General features: G+C 34.2%; 4 protein-coding genes across 7 annotated transcripts; 2 read left to right on the forward strand and 2 right to left on the reverse strand.

Annotated features, from left to right (window-relative positions):
* Positions 1-899: 899 nt before the first annotated feature.
* On the forward strand, positions 900-8,787 carry LOC126838849 (uncharacterized). Of its 4 annotated transcripts, none has more exons than XM_050573613.1 (5): positions 900-1,061; positions 4,985-5,290; positions 7,393-7,524; positions 8,257-8,371; positions 8,453-8,787. In XM_050573613.1, exons 2-5 carry the CDS (start codon positions 5,003-5,005, stop codon positions 8,602-8,604), a joined length of 687 nt encoding a protein of 228 aa, XP_050429570.1. In that variant the 5' UTR covers positions 900-1,061; positions 4,985-5,002; the 3' UTR covers positions 8,605-8,787. The 4 variants fall into 4 exon arrangements, with proteins under 4 accessions (XP_050429570.1, XP_050429586.1, XP_050429579.1 ...); XM_050573629.1 differs by lacking the exon at positions 900-1,061 and adding an exon at positions 1,825-2,035; XM_050573622.1 differs by lacking the exon at positions 900-1,061 and adding an exon at positions 4,400-4,680.
* LOC126838825 (anaphase-promoting complex subunit 4) lies at positions 8,756-11,492 on the reverse strand. The gene is made up of 4 exons (XM_050573567.1): positions 11,223-11,492; positions 11,002-11,130; positions 10,798-10,934; positions 8,756-10,729 (listed from the first exon to the last, which is right to left on the reverse strand). The coding sequence occupies exons 1-4, from the start codon at positions 11,329-11,331 to the stop codon at positions 8,966-8,968; spliced, it is 2,139 nt and encodes a 712-aa protein (XP_050429524.1). The 5' UTR covers positions 11,332-11,492; the 3' UTR covers positions 8,756-8,965.
* Positions 11,493-11,630: 138 nt separating this feature from the next.
* Positions 11,631-13,601, forward strand: LOC126838841 (protein Red). Its single transcript, XM_050573591.1, has 3 exons — positions 11,631-12,485; positions 12,552-12,978; positions 13,042-13,601. The coding sequence occupies exons 1-3, from the start codon at positions 11,851-11,853 to the stop codon at positions 13,480-13,482; spliced, it is 1,503 nt and encodes a 500-aa protein (XP_050429548.1). The 5' UTR covers positions 11,631-11,850; the 3' UTR covers positions 13,483-13,601.
* On the reverse strand, positions 13,531-15,673 carry LOC126838833 (GPI transamidase component PIG-S-like). Its single transcript, XM_050573579.1, has 6 exons — positions 15,433-15,673; positions 15,131-15,358; positions 14,898-15,068; positions 14,613-14,840; positions 14,377-14,547; positions 13,531-14,294 (listed from the first exon to the last, which is right to left on the reverse strand). The coding sequence occupies exons 1-6, from the start codon at positions 15,539-15,541 to the stop codon at positions 13,603-13,605; spliced, it is 1,599 nt and encodes a 532-aa protein (XP_050429536.1). The 5' UTR covers positions 15,542-15,673; the 3' UTR covers positions 13,531-13,602.
* Positions 15,674-15,882: the final 209 nt, after the last annotated feature.

Consider the following 15,882-nt stretch of genomic DNA (forward strand, 5'->3'; position numbering starts at 1 on the left):
ATTTGCACCGTTATGCGGCATACCAAACGTTTGGAATTGGTTTATATTTGGATGGATTTTTGGGTGTATGATAGCCAAGATGTTTTGAACGCCTTGGGTGAAGGGTAACGGGTAACCTTTATAGGTGGTCGAGTGCCAGCCTCCATATAGGGCCCAATCAACTGGAATTTATGTTTGTTGCAAACTCTATCATTAGTTGAATGTTCATCTACAAATGTCACTAAGCAGAATATTGATACATAAACAAAACTAGTACACTTAACCTCAGCGGTTAATTAGCTTCTTTCTCGTTAAAATATTCGGAATCGTTCTGTACACAGTGTCGTCAAGGATATAGATTTCTACATTTTGACCGGAACCGTCGGTTTAAGCATTATTAACGGCAAATTAACTTCCTCGCGATTGAAAACGCGCCAATTACGAGCAAAGAATGATGTCTTACTTGCATCCAACCGATTCTCCGACGGATCTATTCCTACCTTGAGGTGAGGTAAGGTTAGCAGTATTTGGTATACCCTGAATCGTGCATGGTCATTTTCTAACGGTTCGCCCTTGAAAAGCTGGGTTCGTAGATGTTACTTGGTCAACACTATGGATGCTCAAAACACATAGATTTCGGATTTTAATAGTTTTTCTGGTACCGCCCCCGTGGTTGAATTTAGCCACACAATTTCGACGAAACAGCTCAATCCGTACAGATCCTTTGTACGCCTTGTGTGTTCCCCCTCCCCTCTTGCGACGAAGTAGCCGAATTGTCATGATGTTTCAACGCCGCCGTACAATGTGACAAGGTTAAACGCATTAGATTACAATCGATATCGCGTTTACAAGGAAGAAATTAACTAGATTTCTACTTGAATGATTCGCCAATGCCGAAATGCCGTGCACTCCGATCGTACTACAGCTGGGACCAACATCATCAGCGGTCTTCAGACCACCAGAACCACCGGAGCCACTGCCGTCTCGCATCGTTAGCCCGCACCTCGGATCGACATTAATGGCCGGGCGAACCGTGAAAGGTTCATTTTAAAATCATATTGCATTGATTCAAGATCAACCAGGTAGGTACCTACTAGCTAGGTATAACACAAATTCGGAATAGCAACTTGCCGTTTTCTCAGACTAGCTATAGCTACAGACAACTTTATAGATTAATTTTTTTTTTATTCGCTCCTGCTCTGACCAAGTTTTGTCTTTGTATATCTCCACAACATTCATAGCAGCTAGCATGACACGGTATAGAATATAGATAGCAGGCCTGCTGGACAAATGTTTAGGAGCTTCTACACGAATAAATAGGTTCAGTAGCATCTTGATTGAATCGTGCTAATCGAGTGAATTGTGAAACGTGAATCATTGTTTTTATTTTACTTCAATACAGCCGGGATAACGTATATTTTCACACGGTTGCATAACAATATTTCCATGTAGTTTGATAAGGTTTTTTATTTGTTTTGAGAATCGATAGCCGACCAGTTCATGCAGTGTCATCGACTTTATGATCACTATAATATTATTATGTTATTTTATTCTCGACGATTGTTACGGATCTCGAATTCCTTTAAGTATTGAAGCACACCGTTCATTAGCTGTGTGTCACTCGTGACACATTTTGTGATTACATCAAACCATCTCGATACAATCGACTAGATAACAAACCATTCATTGACGCTGTATTATTATTATATTATGTTAAGTGCGCAAATCTCATAAATAATAATTACAGAGCATAACATTTCGTTTTGAACTGTAATTAGTACAGTAAGATTTGGTTGTACAGGCGTCCAGTATCAAACGACGACAATTATTATGACCGACGATTCTGTAACAATAGTAATTTTCAAATACCATCATTCGTATGGTGTAGATTAATATGTTCAAACGATCCGTTCGGATATTGTGGGAATAATTTTTTAAAGTTTGTGCGTTTGGCTCTTGAAGTTTGTCGGACAACATTACTTTGCATTTCACACGATAAAACGTCACACAAATAATGGATTAACAAAAAGCCAATACGATTCGTGGATAGTACAAGGTATGCTATACATCACATTACAGGCGGCAATAATGAATTCTAACTAAATCTCATCGCGACAAAAATCTGTTTTTTTATCATAGCCAAGTCCTTGTTTAATACAATAACGATTTATATCATTCAGTGTCGGTGATATAATATTGCTGTATTGGATCTTCCATGTGGAGTCGAGAAGGTTTTATGTGTATTTATTGCGTTTGCTCTATAATTTATATATACATATATAAGTGACTTTCTAGATCTTTTTTAATCTTCTTATTAAATATTTTGTAATTTTATAATATTGTACAATAACATACACAATTTTTTTTTCTCAAAAAATAAAACTATAAAATTGCGATAATTTTCCAAGAAATCTTTCGTTAAATTGATCATCATGTATAGGACGTCGCTTACAGTAATGGTACATAAATTAACATATTTTTCAAAACAGTATATTATTGTTGTCTGTACACATATTTTTATGTAACTATTCGAGTAACCCGGTAGCATGGAGTTTATTTAATTAACACCACATGTATCTAAATAACATAATAAACTATGACCTATCACAAGTATTACATCTACGGTGTGTATAATATGTGTGTGCTAATCATTTTATTAAAACCTTCAAAAATATAGCTACAATCATTTGTTATAAAATATTCAATTAAACAGCAATCGCTCCCTGCAGTAGGTAGGTACCTAAGAGAACATGTTTGCAAAATACTCGATGGTCGGTATAGCAGTTGCCAGTAATAATTGTATTGTTAAAATGTATTATACACCTCTGTTTATACCCAGCACCTGTTGCACTAGCCCAACATTGTAATTTTCTATGTTTGTTAAGCAGATTGAGCAATTCATATTATGTATGTTTTTTTCAAAAGACGGGTACGGGAGGTGTGTACCAATAACGTACCAGTTTTGGAATAGAGACTTGAAGGCAACAACAATTATATAGCATTCATACAGAGCACTCGAGCCATAAAAATATAAATGTATACTTAAAAATTAAAATCAAAAATTACTTTTTGTATTTAAATATGTTTATTTGGAGCGCAATTTTGTACCATTGAATTTATAGGCAACACGAATATTATCATGCTTCATTACTAAAAATAATTTGTTAACGAAAAGGAATTGTTACGATTATTAATACTTACCTAAGTTCAGAATAAATAATTTTGGTTAAGCTAAGTTTTGGGGAAAAACGTGGTGTTATAAACTAATATTTTAAATACTCTTTTTCCTTGATTTTACAACGGCAATTGTGTTGTTTAATATCAGACCAATTAATGGATTTGAGTAATTCGTCTTCAGTATTTAAAACTGAAAGAGATGTCAGTTTTTCGTTAGATAAAGACGGCCATAAATAATTTTTCTAGTTTATCTACACTTTTTGGACCATTATCATTTAATTCCGTGTCCGTTTATATTGTATGTAAGATAAATTATCGTTTAATATTAGTAGTACATATTTACATGGGTTAATGTTTGAAATATAAATTGGTATAATATATTCACTCGTATTCCCAGAAATTGTAACAGTAAAATAACTATAAATACTTTTTTTTTGCTCCTTTGTTGGTTCCAAAAAAAAAAATGTTCATGAACAACTTCTAGTACGTAAGTATGTCCTCATACAGTGTAATTAAGATCCTCTGGCTTCCAATATTTGTATATGATGTGTTGGAGGCTATTAGGCATTAGGTATCTACTGCTGTAGATACATAGTTTAAAAAAATGCACTTCTCCCTATTGGCTTCTAGAGTCCTCAAATATCTTATATAAATTTCGTTCTTACTATTCCTTATAAAAGTAATTTAAATTTGATTATTATACAGACTATACTGTTTATATATATCTACCTAGAATGTATTTTTTATGACTTGTATGATATTTTATGACCGTCTTTACCGTGTAAAATATCATATAGTCATCCGGTTGGCCAAGAATAATTAAATATAGAATAACAATAATGTATAAACAATCGCAATAGAAACAAAAAAAAACATATATATATATATTATGATCTTCATAAGGATATCGAACGGGCGTCGCAACGACTTTGACCCAGTATAATATATTATATTTGTTGAAGATCACTCGAATTAAAAAAAAATGCAACGGTGACAAGGGCGACTAAAATACTATAATATAAATATATATAGGACAAAACAAAACACCAACGACTGTTGTATGATGTAAATGGGATATTAATAATTTCTAGGAGGGTAATAATAATATATGCATATAATTAAGAAAATAGGTGGAAGTGATAATATATAAGGAGGGGAAAAATAGGTAGGATGATTATTTATATAGAGATCAAAAGCGATTTTGATTTGTGCACAACTGCACTGCACAAGGCCGCGTTATCCTAAAAAGTTAACGAACCAATAATGATATGGTAAACGGCGGCCGCGGACCGCCCAAAGATAGGTTTTGTTTTGTTTTTATATTATATTAAGTTTTCACCAGAAACATAACGTTTAAAATAATCGGCAGTAGTGTGGCGCGCGATCGTCGGTAGTGTTTGGCGGTGGTAGCTAAATAAAAAATTAAAAGGAGCAAATGCAAATAATTGGACGGTAGTCAACAATTTTAGCGGGGAAAGTAAAATAAAATAAAAATCAAATGAGTTATTTTCGATCGCGGTGACGGTGTGTACCTACTAATATTATATATTATTATTATATTATCACACTATGTTGTTCGGTCGGACGCGGCGCGTTTTAACTAAATGCAAATTTTAAAATAGTATAATATAATAATTAGCAAATAAATAAACACAGTGTACTTATTATATTATTATATAAAAATATCTATAGGTACGTTTGTGTTTGTGGAAACGCAGTGTTCGCGCTGGACACATTAATTATAATTAACTAATTAAATAAACAAAAAAATGTTGTACCTGCCTAACATTATTATTAACAAAACGGCGGTGTCTCGCGTTATGTTTAGGCCGTCGCGGTTCTAGCAATGCGGACGACGGTCGGCGTGTGCGTGCTACTGCAGCTGTTGGCGGCGTCCGCCTTGGTCGGCGGACGGCCGGTGGACGACAACAGCGGCGGACGGCCAGTGATTGTGGACAACGCCGTCATCGAGGTGGAGCCCGGCGCCACGGCCGTGCTGGAGTGTCCCAGCAACGACAAGGACCACCGGTTTCAGTTCTGGTGGCTCAAGTCCAACGAGATCATCGGGCCGGGCTCAGACATGGACAGCAACAAGTTCAGATACGAAGTGCTCACCGGCACCCTGTACATAAAGGTCGGTACACAAGAAAAAAAACTATAATGAACAAGTTTTATCACCGGCAAAACCGGGCATTCCTGGGACATAGTGGGTAACTTAGGACACTGGGTAAAATAATATATACAGGGTGATTCGTTAAGGACAAGACACTCATTTTGTCTTAAGAGGATTACATGCGGTATGTTTTTGTAAAGGCAATATTAAAAAAAAAATAGGTTTTAATAAATTTCGACCATGTCGATTAATTTACCGGTTCATTTTTGTAAGCTTCAAGACATTAATTTTAATTTAAATAATTTTTTCTATGAGTAGAAGCCATTTTGGTTTATTTTAGACCTAAAAACTAGAAAAAATGTCTACTACATAGGATAGTTCAATTGCAGTTCTGTAAAGATATTCGAGTTTTTTGGCTACTTTACTATGTTCTGTAAAAAGCCGATTTTCGTTTAAAAATTTCAGTTTCTTGAAATTACATAAATTAAATTTGCATTTTTTTTCAATATTAAAAACCAATTTTTTTACATAAAAAAGCAAAAAATCGAAAATCTGTTTTCTTCATAATCTAGTAAAGTTGTCAAAGAACTCGTATATCTTTGCAGAATTTAAATCGGACTATCCTAAGTAGTCTGATTTTGTCCTAAGTTTGTCTGGCTTTTGGCTTAACACATAAACAGAACAGACCGCATACAATCCCATTAAGAGGATGTGAGTACCCGATTTTTATTAAGGAGTTCGGTGTAGACAATTTGTTGAAAAGTCGTAATTGAAAGCTTAAACAGTAACGTGTAATTATTAGTTTACTGATTAGAACTCTTTTTTTTGGTAGTTAATTTATTCTTCGGACTATCACAGCATCTTGTCAGTAACGAGTAATTATTAGTTTACTGATTAGAACTCTTTTTTTGGTAGTTAATTTATTCTTCGGACTATCACAGCATCTTGTCAGCGATTTTAATCCATCTAAATATAGTTACGCAGACCTCGTTATCGTTTTTAGCATATAACATTTTTGGAAAAGGCGAGTGGGAACTAACTAAATTGCTTTTGTTGGAAGGGGAACGGAAAGAGCTATTTTATCTAATTATTTATTTATCTTATTATCTAATTATGTTATTAAGGGGATTGCATGCGGTCGGGTTTTTTCAGTCAAAACACATCATTTTTATTCCATTGCATAGACCGAACCAGTGATCCGATAAGCAATCTTAAAACAGATTTGAATTTGCCATAAAGTTTACTTATGATCGGTCAGGGTACTTTTTTCAATTTTTTACTTTAACCCTTTCCAAATTTGATTTGATTTTGATTTGGAAAATTTGATTTGATGTTATATTAACTAAAATGGTTTTTACTCATAGAAAAATAATTAAATTAAAAAATAATACCATGAAGCTTATACAAATTAACCGGTTAATTAATTGACATGATCGAAATTTATTAAAACCACTTTTTTCTTAAATATTGCCTATACAAAACTCCTTAAAAACCAACCGCATGCAATCTTAAACCTTAAAATTAATTATTATAATGTAAAATTGGTTAGGATCATAGACCGCAGCTTTACAAAAATAATATGTACCTAACCTTCAGTTATTTTTAAAATAAAGAGTCACTGTCACTTTCTAAGAAGAGTGGTCAAACAAAATTATCTTTTAAAAAAACGTGATTTGTGGTTTAAAAAAATGAATACAAAAACCGTTTTTATATTATAGTCTTATTATAACATTATTAATGTTAATTTAAAATTTTAGATAAAATTTGTGTAGATAAATTGTATGTGATCAAAACTGAATGAAAACATATCTTCCAGTAGATATATTGTTTTTTAATCACATAACAATTAACAATAGGTATCTAATACATTTTTTTTCAAAGACTTATAAGAAATATAATCGAATAATTATGTATAATTAATCTTTAATTAATTTTTTATAATTAATAATTATGTATATTAATCGAACAAAAATAAAAATAAAAAAATTTCATTAGTTAAAAGTTAAAAAAAAATAATAATTTTTTACGTTATTAGCGCCTAGAAAAGAAGTACCTACATTTTCCATTGACATAAAATCACTTATGTTTGTGTTTTTAAAATGTTTTATTTTGTTTTTCAACAGGAAGTCACGCCCGAGGAAAGTGGCGTGTACACTTGCGTTTGTAAAAATCTGGGAAGCATATCTATGTCCGCCAGGTCGGTAAACTTGGCGATCAAAAGAGACTGGGAAGATGTATGGGAAAATGATTACACGGTGAGCGAAAACAAAAAAATTGATTTCAGCCGAGGTGTAACAACAATGTGTTTTTATTTTTGTGTCGGTATCTCCCAAACCACTCAACCTAGTCATGTAGCAACTTTATAGATAGCAAATTTGAAAATTCTATTCTGAAAGGTACTTTTTTGGGCCACAAATTCAAAAAGTTGACCCCTACCTCTTCAAAATCGAGAACAACGCCCATAAAGTGTACATATTTAGTAACTTGTAAATACGGCACTTTTTAACTTGTTAAAAAATAGTCTAATTAGTTCCAAATTTATATGAAATAATAGCAATAAGCGTCGGACTAATTAGGTACTAGAATTACTTAAAATGTCATTAACATTTATGTTTTGCACATAATAAAACAATAATTAGACTTGTCTGCTTCGATAAATTATGTTTCATTGTTTTGGACCGTGACCTATGTAAGAGATCGATAATTTTATAACCGAATAGATCAACTATAAAGCTGTTATATTCATTATCACATTATCATTTAAACTTTATAAATAAAGATGTATGCATTTTTTTTTTTATTAAGTTTTAACTTAAAAATATTGTCCATAGAAAATCTTGTCACTAGATTTTCAACCAAAAAACAATTTTTTTAAATATTATATACTATATTACTTATTAATATGAAATTAGGGACTTGTCTACAACAAAAAAAAAAAAGATTAAATATTTTTATGCTCAATGTGAAATCCATTTGATGATTTTCAGGTGAATACGATTCGAGTAGTAGCCGTGCTCAGCGTATTAACTTTAATACTTTTATTAGTTTATTTGTATTACTTAACGTCTTACAAGACTACCAATAGAACGTTACACTTTAGAGGTATTTATATTAAGAAATACATTTTGGATTTTTTTACTATTTCAGTAACTTGTAAATGATGTTTTATTTTTTTGTTTACAGAAGACGACTCTGAAGAGGATGTGACAAACGACAAACAAATATACAGAAAGACGACAATATCCAAAGATAACATTTTCCAAACCGGTATAGACAATCCTACATTAGAAAAAGAAGCCGGACTGGCAAAAACGATCACCGAGACAAAAGCCTAGCGAAAGCGTTATTCGCTGAGCATTTAACTGACAGACTAAGATTTTAATGATAATAACAATAATATATATAATTGATAGTTTTAAATCAATTAAGTACAATCAACAATGTAAAAATTATTAATTAGAATTTTAAAATTATAAATATTATATATATATATATACAATATATTATACGAAAAAGTATTTCAATGTGTATTAATATTTTTAGTGAAAATAATATTACGAGGAATAAAAAAATAATGGTCCGACAGAAAAACCGAGATTCATTGATTTATCCAGACGTGTATAATCAATTGTGTAGTCGGTTAGGTACCCCGTGAGCACCTTAAGACCTCAAAAACTGCATATATTTTAATTCTATTCATTCATAATTAGAATCACGCGTAATGTCCATAGTATCATCGTCCTCATCGTCTTCTTCGTCTTCGACTTCCATTTCGAATAATCTGACTTTGTGTTTGCTTTCTGATAACAATACGGCGACTTTTCTGGTTCCGCACACAGCAAACTTTGTCGCCACCATGTTTTCTATTATCCGACTAGTGTAATCTATTTGTTGTGTTGCTATGTTACAAACACAAAGTCCGTCGGTGGAACAGTGACTGCGTAAACTACTCGTCGATAATTGTACGAACAGAGAGTTTCTTTTGTCGCAATCGGTTTCCGTGAGAATTGACAAGAACTCTTGACTGTAAAATTGAATGTCATAGATAGTTTGCTTTGACCCCTCGCTCATATAAAACACATTAGTACTACGATGAGTCACTTCATGCGTGTCCTCGTAGGCCATCGTCTCGTAAAAACTGAAATCGTAGGCATTTCGATCTACACAGCACACTAATAATTTATGTTTTGGCATGTCGACCATTGTGACTTTATGAGATGAACTGGTCTGAGTGTGGTTACTTAATGGGACATTATTGTAGAAAACAAAAGTTTTATCAAAGAACGATTTCTTTTGGGCAAAAATATTGACGAGATCGTTCTTTAACACGTTGAATTGTTGCATTAGTGATATTTTTTTCATCTCTGGTGTTATCAGTGAATTTTCTTCAAGACACGGATTCTCGCGTAATATACTCCTCCATTGGTTGTGCTTTTCGTATGGAAAATCCAACTCCTTGTCTAGGAAGTATTGACCGACGCAATCGAGTTTGTAGTTGTTGAGTTTGGATTTCTCGCCCAAATCATAGATATATTCTGCCAAAAGGTTGAGCTCTTGTTGCGACGTATCCGTGAGAGAAGGATCCACAACGGAGTTTTCGTCGTTTAGTTTCACCATCATGCCACATAACCATTTGAAAAACAATTTGTACTTGGTCAGCGACTCTTCAATTACTATTTGCACTTCGTTACATTTTTTCAGGAAAATATTGACTGACCGCATAGCTTTTTCAACACTGTTTTCAGTTAATCCTAAACATTCGTATTTTTTCAGTGACATGCCTGAAAATTCAACGAGTTGAAATAAAATTTGGCTAGTAATTTCCGATAACTGCTTTACGACTAGTTTATGGATATTTGTGTGACTTGACTCTATTGCTAGCCCAATTTTTTTTATACCTTTATCGGTCAGGTCTCTTTTTAAAAATTGTTCCATGCGTTCTGTTAATATACCATATATTAAAAGTTCCAATAATTCTGTCGACACATTTTCTGGGTCCTCTGGCATGTAAGAACTCAATTTCAATTCCATTTCCATCAACGAGACATTCTCCCAGGTTTCTAATATGTTTTTCATCGTCTGGTCCAAATATTCCAGCGAGCAAAGCAACTGATCATGTTTGGACGCCAAATCGTAAACGTCATTCCAATCGGTATCGCATTCTTGTAATTTTATTGTTACTAGATCTACTTGCCCGTAAAAGTATTGAATGGCTACGTACAAATAACTGAAATCCACCGGCATACACATATTCAGCACAGAACCTTCTTTGCCAAATATTTCGGCCAACTTTAACGTTCCACATAAAAAAATACCCAAAGCTAGTATTTCCACCTCACAGTTGTCTAAGCCTACGAGTAAAAGATTCAAGTTATCTTGAATTTGTGGCACTTTATTTTCCTCTTCGTTTGAATCGCGCACAACGTTTTGAATTTTAGGAAGATAATTCAATCCAATGGTCTAAAACAAAATGAGATTTAATAATAGGAAAACTATTTATTATAATATGGAAAAATAATTTTTCCTACCTGTAGTAGAACAGAATCTATAGTTTCTCTTTTTTGCAGTTTTTCTTGTTGCACCCACACTAGAGAAGTAATTTTGTTTTCAGTTCTTTTACTAAAAGTAATTTCTTTGTTCTCGACGTTGACCAACAATAAATCACCTAGGAGGAAAGAAAAATAAATTAGGATACTCGTCACAATATCCGAGAAAGTCTATATTTTTTTTACACGAATCGTAAGCCACGGCTAATTGTTTTCCATCAGGTCTCCAAGCCATCGCGGTCACAAGAGTTTTTTCGCTTGGTGCACCCAACGACCAAACTCGCTGCCACGTAAGTCTGTGCAACGATACTTCACCTAAGACATATTTTGTTATACTAACTATTATTGCTATCATAATTCTAGTCGATGGAAATACATTGAATGAGAAACGGTTTTAATATGTTTACCATGTTCTTTGGCAATAGCCAGCAAATCCATTTTATTTGACCACTCCATTTTCAGTACTGTAGTAGGTATGTGCCGTTCCTCCAATTGTTTCATACCGTAAACCGCCATTGTACATTAGGTTTGAAGACCAACACATAAGATCTGTCATAAACCGAACGATTGTTTTTACTATTTCAACTCGAGCAACACTTTAAGAACTAGAAAGTTCAAAGTAAAAATTGAAAATATTAAAAATGTATATATCCTTTATCAGTTTTACGTTTAAAAAACTACCGGCGATACAATCAGGACCAGTTGGTATCATAACAAGCGGTATTTACCAAGGATATGAACAACGGTACTAATACCCTGGTAGCCTAAAACTGGACCGAATTTTTATCACGATTTTGATAAGCGATACAATAATGGTTTATGTACTTGATTCTTGAAGTGTTGTAGTTTTTGTACCTATTCTATTTGTTTTGAATTTAAAATGGCTTAAGATAAATAAACCCAAATACTACTAAATAGTATTTTTGTTTGAATTTGGTCGTGTTCAATGCTATTTCTGGCAGTATCTTGATCTCTACCGACCGTTGTTAAAGCCAACTGTTCATTTGCTTGTCGTGTCGTTACAATACATCCAAAATGCCTGAAACGGAAAACCAAGACGGGAGTCAAACCCAACGGCTGACCAATGCCGATTTTCGTCGTTTGCTCATGACCCCGAGGAGTTCGCAACCATCTGCCACTCCTTCGGTATCTAATGGATCCGAGTCGCAATCATCGAAAACGCCATCGTCCAAGTTAGATGCTGGGGGATCGAGCGACAAGGCAGAGCTACGGCGTAAGAAAAAAATATTCTATGCCAAACTGAAAAAACAAGAAGAAAATAAAATGGCAGAATTGGCTGAGAAGTATCGAGATAGAGCTAAAGAACGTCGAGTAGGAGTCAATCCAGATTATCAGTCTCAAGACCCAGTAGCTGTTGCGAGTGGATACAGGGCAGTGGCACCCGATATGAAATCTGGTATGGATGCGGCAGAACGGAGGCGTCAAATGATTCAGGAATCCAAGTTCTTGGGAGGGGACATGGAACACACTCACTTGGTAAAAGGTTTAGATTATGCACTTCTACAGAAAGTCAAAAGTGAAATAACTGCGAAAGAACACGAGCAAGAAACAGAAATGGAGCAACTGGCGTCCAATAAACCAGCCAAAGAAAAAGCAAAAGAAGAAGATGAAATGATTTTCAAAACACGATTAGGGAGAAATGTTTACAGGTAACAAGTATTTTTTTTTTGTGTATAAATGAATACAAGTTTAATTGTTTTTTATATTGTTTGCAGAGTCGCATTGTCTGAAAATGAAATGATTCGGAACCCGTTATTTGCACCAGGTCGAATGGCGTATATAATTGATTTAACCGAAGACATTACAGATACTGACATTCCGACGACATTAATTCGCAGCAAGTCTGATGTACCTAGCATGGACGACAGACCAACTTTGACTACAAACGATATTGTCATAAACAAATTAGCTCAGATTCTTTCTTATTTACGGACTGGACCAAAACACTTAAAGAAATCTAAAAGACGTGACAAACAGGTGTATGACGATAACATTTACCCAGAATTGCCAGACTACGAACCTTCTACTCTCAAACGTTCTGAACAATCGTCCAACAAGAAACAATCAAGTTACTTCAAAGGTTCCAAGGAAGAGGAGAAAGAAGTTGAAAAAGAACATCACAAACGAGATGAAATGGGATGGGTAAGTAAAGTAAAAATTAATATATTAAGATTTTTTTTTGGAATTTTGAATTAATTTTTTTAGGAGGCCTTGAGCAAAACAACGTTTCAGCGTAAAAATCAAATGGGCTTGTTATCTCGTTTAGCTGCCGAGCCAACGGGTTATGCAGAGTGCTATCCTGGTTTGGATGAAATGCACGATGCTATCGAGGACTCAGACGATGAAGCCGATTATACTAAAATGGATTTGGGCAATAAAAAAGGTCCAGTTGGTCGATGGGACTTTGACACACCCGAGGAGTACGGCACATACATGAGTAACAAGGAAGCGTTACCGAAAGCGGCCTTCCAGTATGGCGTGAAAATGACAGATGGCAGAAGGACACGTAAGCATAACAAGGAGAAAAACGAAAAGGCAGAACTCGATCGGGAATGGAACAAAATCCAAAATATTATACAAAAACGCAAGGTTCCGTCTGGTAGTAAAGACGATGGATCATCATCGTTCAAAGTACCTAAATATTAGAAAAATAAATTTGTATTTAGTCTTGTGCTCTTTTAATACTTAAACAAATAAAGCAATAGTTTGTTATTATAATAAATAAAAAAATTAATGTATACAATAGAATTACAGTTTTTCCCTAAGTTAATGTTTGTATTTGAACTGAATCCAGTTTTTAATTCCTCTTAACGACATTAGCACGGGAATCATAACGGGTAAAAATAAAGGTATGTACACAGCGTATTTTTGATCGTCAGGGAAATAAAGCAATGCCAACAATGACTGATGAGTAAATGCAAATTCCGAAGTCTCAAATGCAATTCTACTATATTTTAAGGCATCCTCCAAACGTCCTTCCTCTATTCTTTGCAACACTGATAAGGCAGCTTCTACCGATTCAGTGACGGCTTTTCCGACTTCTTCAATGATAACGATGTTGTTGATTTCACCCAAAAGTCTCGACAATGAAGTAAGGGTAATGCGTGCGTTAGTGTATTGTTCAATGATCTTAAGTCTGTACATGGAATCCAATTGCCAAGCACGTAAAGTAGACGATTTCAGTGGCATAACTGAAACGTGTTTTGATATGTCTGATACTCCAATTAACGAATGAAATTGTGTGACAATCGGAGTCATAATGATGAGATCGTCTGGTGTAAAGCTTTTGGTTTTATTGCATGCCTCAGGATTGGCATTTACAAACTGGACTCCTCCCCAGCGAGCCGACATCATTGACGAAGTAAGTCTATTATTCTCGTGAAAGTATAGAGGTGTATATGTACAAGGCACAACGTAAACGACAAAATGAATACATGGATTTTTTGACACTCCGGAACCTAAGACATTAATATAATTATAAGTAGGTAATTTTGGAGTAACAACAATTATTATGAAAAAGACCGAAAATAGTTTACTTACCTAGTTTTTTTTCCAGTGGAGTTATAATGTATTGAGCTTGATTTTTATCTAACACAAATGTACCATTCAGATTGATTGGCTTTTGTACTAAATCGATTAAATATAACCACTGAGATTGTACAGAAAAATTAGCAATTAATCTCAACTGCTTCAATAAAGGCATTAGATATCCTAAATAAACAAAATGTAAAATATTATTAATTAAATATCAAATAACACACACACCGTAAACTTACTATTTAAAGGAATTTCTGGGGTCCAAGAAACTTTAAGATTATCAGGTTCCGGGTTTACAACTGTAAGTAAGATATTGTAATCTGACGATGGACGCACTCGACGTTGACGATCAGCTACTACTTGTTCGTCTTCAGAGTGCTTGCCCGGATTTAACATCGATATCATAGAGTCCGATAACGCATCAGTTTGTAACAGTCTTTTTAACGTATCCATCAATAACCAAATACCTGGGGCATTATGGTAAATAAGTAACGAGTTAATTATTGAATTTCAAAGTGTTTTACTTGTGTCAGGAGGGAAATACACATTACGACCAAGACCGACTAAAATACCGTCCACAATGTTTGTTTCAATTAAATGCAGTGAACCCAAGGGAGTTGTTATAGCTTCTAGTTGATTTAAACTGTCGCTTTTTTTTACCAGAGTCGAACGTTGAGCATTGATCTCAAACATACCTAATGAACAATTTAAACAATATTTAATAATATGTTATACAAAAGTGTAGGAATTAAGTTACTTGAATTGAATTCCAGTTTTATTTCATTAATAATGCGGTCTGTGTCTATAGGATTTTGAGTAAAAACAAAAACATCAGTGGCAATAACGACATTTCTCGTACCAAGCTCGGAAATTTTCGCATACGGAAGTGAGTGCCGCTGGACCTCCGTCATCCGCCACCAAAGAGGTATACCAATTACTAGTAATATGACTGTGAAAACCACAGACGATATATTCCGTAAGTCCACTAAAAGACAAAATATGTACGGTTTGTAACGAAATACATAAAACAAGTGGGTACAATGTTTACACAAATTTTACCATCGTCTTCTTTGTCGATGACTTCCCATATTACTTCCGCATCGGTTTCGTCCGATGGCGATTTATCATCCGCTTCCGGTGATGAATTATCACTCGCATTGTTTTCCATTTTGGATGATATTAAAACGACCTCGTCTTTGTTGTATTAAATTAATTACATTTTAAAAATATTTTAAGGCTTAAGTGTCGAATGGGAAAGCGTAAAGCTTAGTTTAGACCAGTCGGCGAAATGTCCAGATAAGACTAGTTTGCAAATTGATTACATTACGGTCACAGGTAAGTCAGCAAATCGTGTTATCAATTTTTACAACATGGTGTCCGTTTTTAATCTTGTAAGAAATACACGGCCGCCTGAGAAAATCGGCAGCCATTTCCAAGTTATCACAAGCTGCTGTCGACATATATGTCGCTTTTTTTGTCACATTGTTTGTGTATTATTTTGCTACATAT

This window comes from Adelges cooleyi, unplaced genomic scaffold (genome assembly GCF_023614345.1).
Source record: "Adelges cooleyi isolate 19-005CV unplaced genomic scaffold, UGA_ACOO_1.1 ACOO_flye_CR_arks_rails_tigmint_CR_PRNA_108, whole genome shotgun sequence".
NCBI lineage: Eukaryota > Metazoa > Arthropoda > Insecta > Hemiptera > Adelgidae > Adelges > Adelges cooleyi.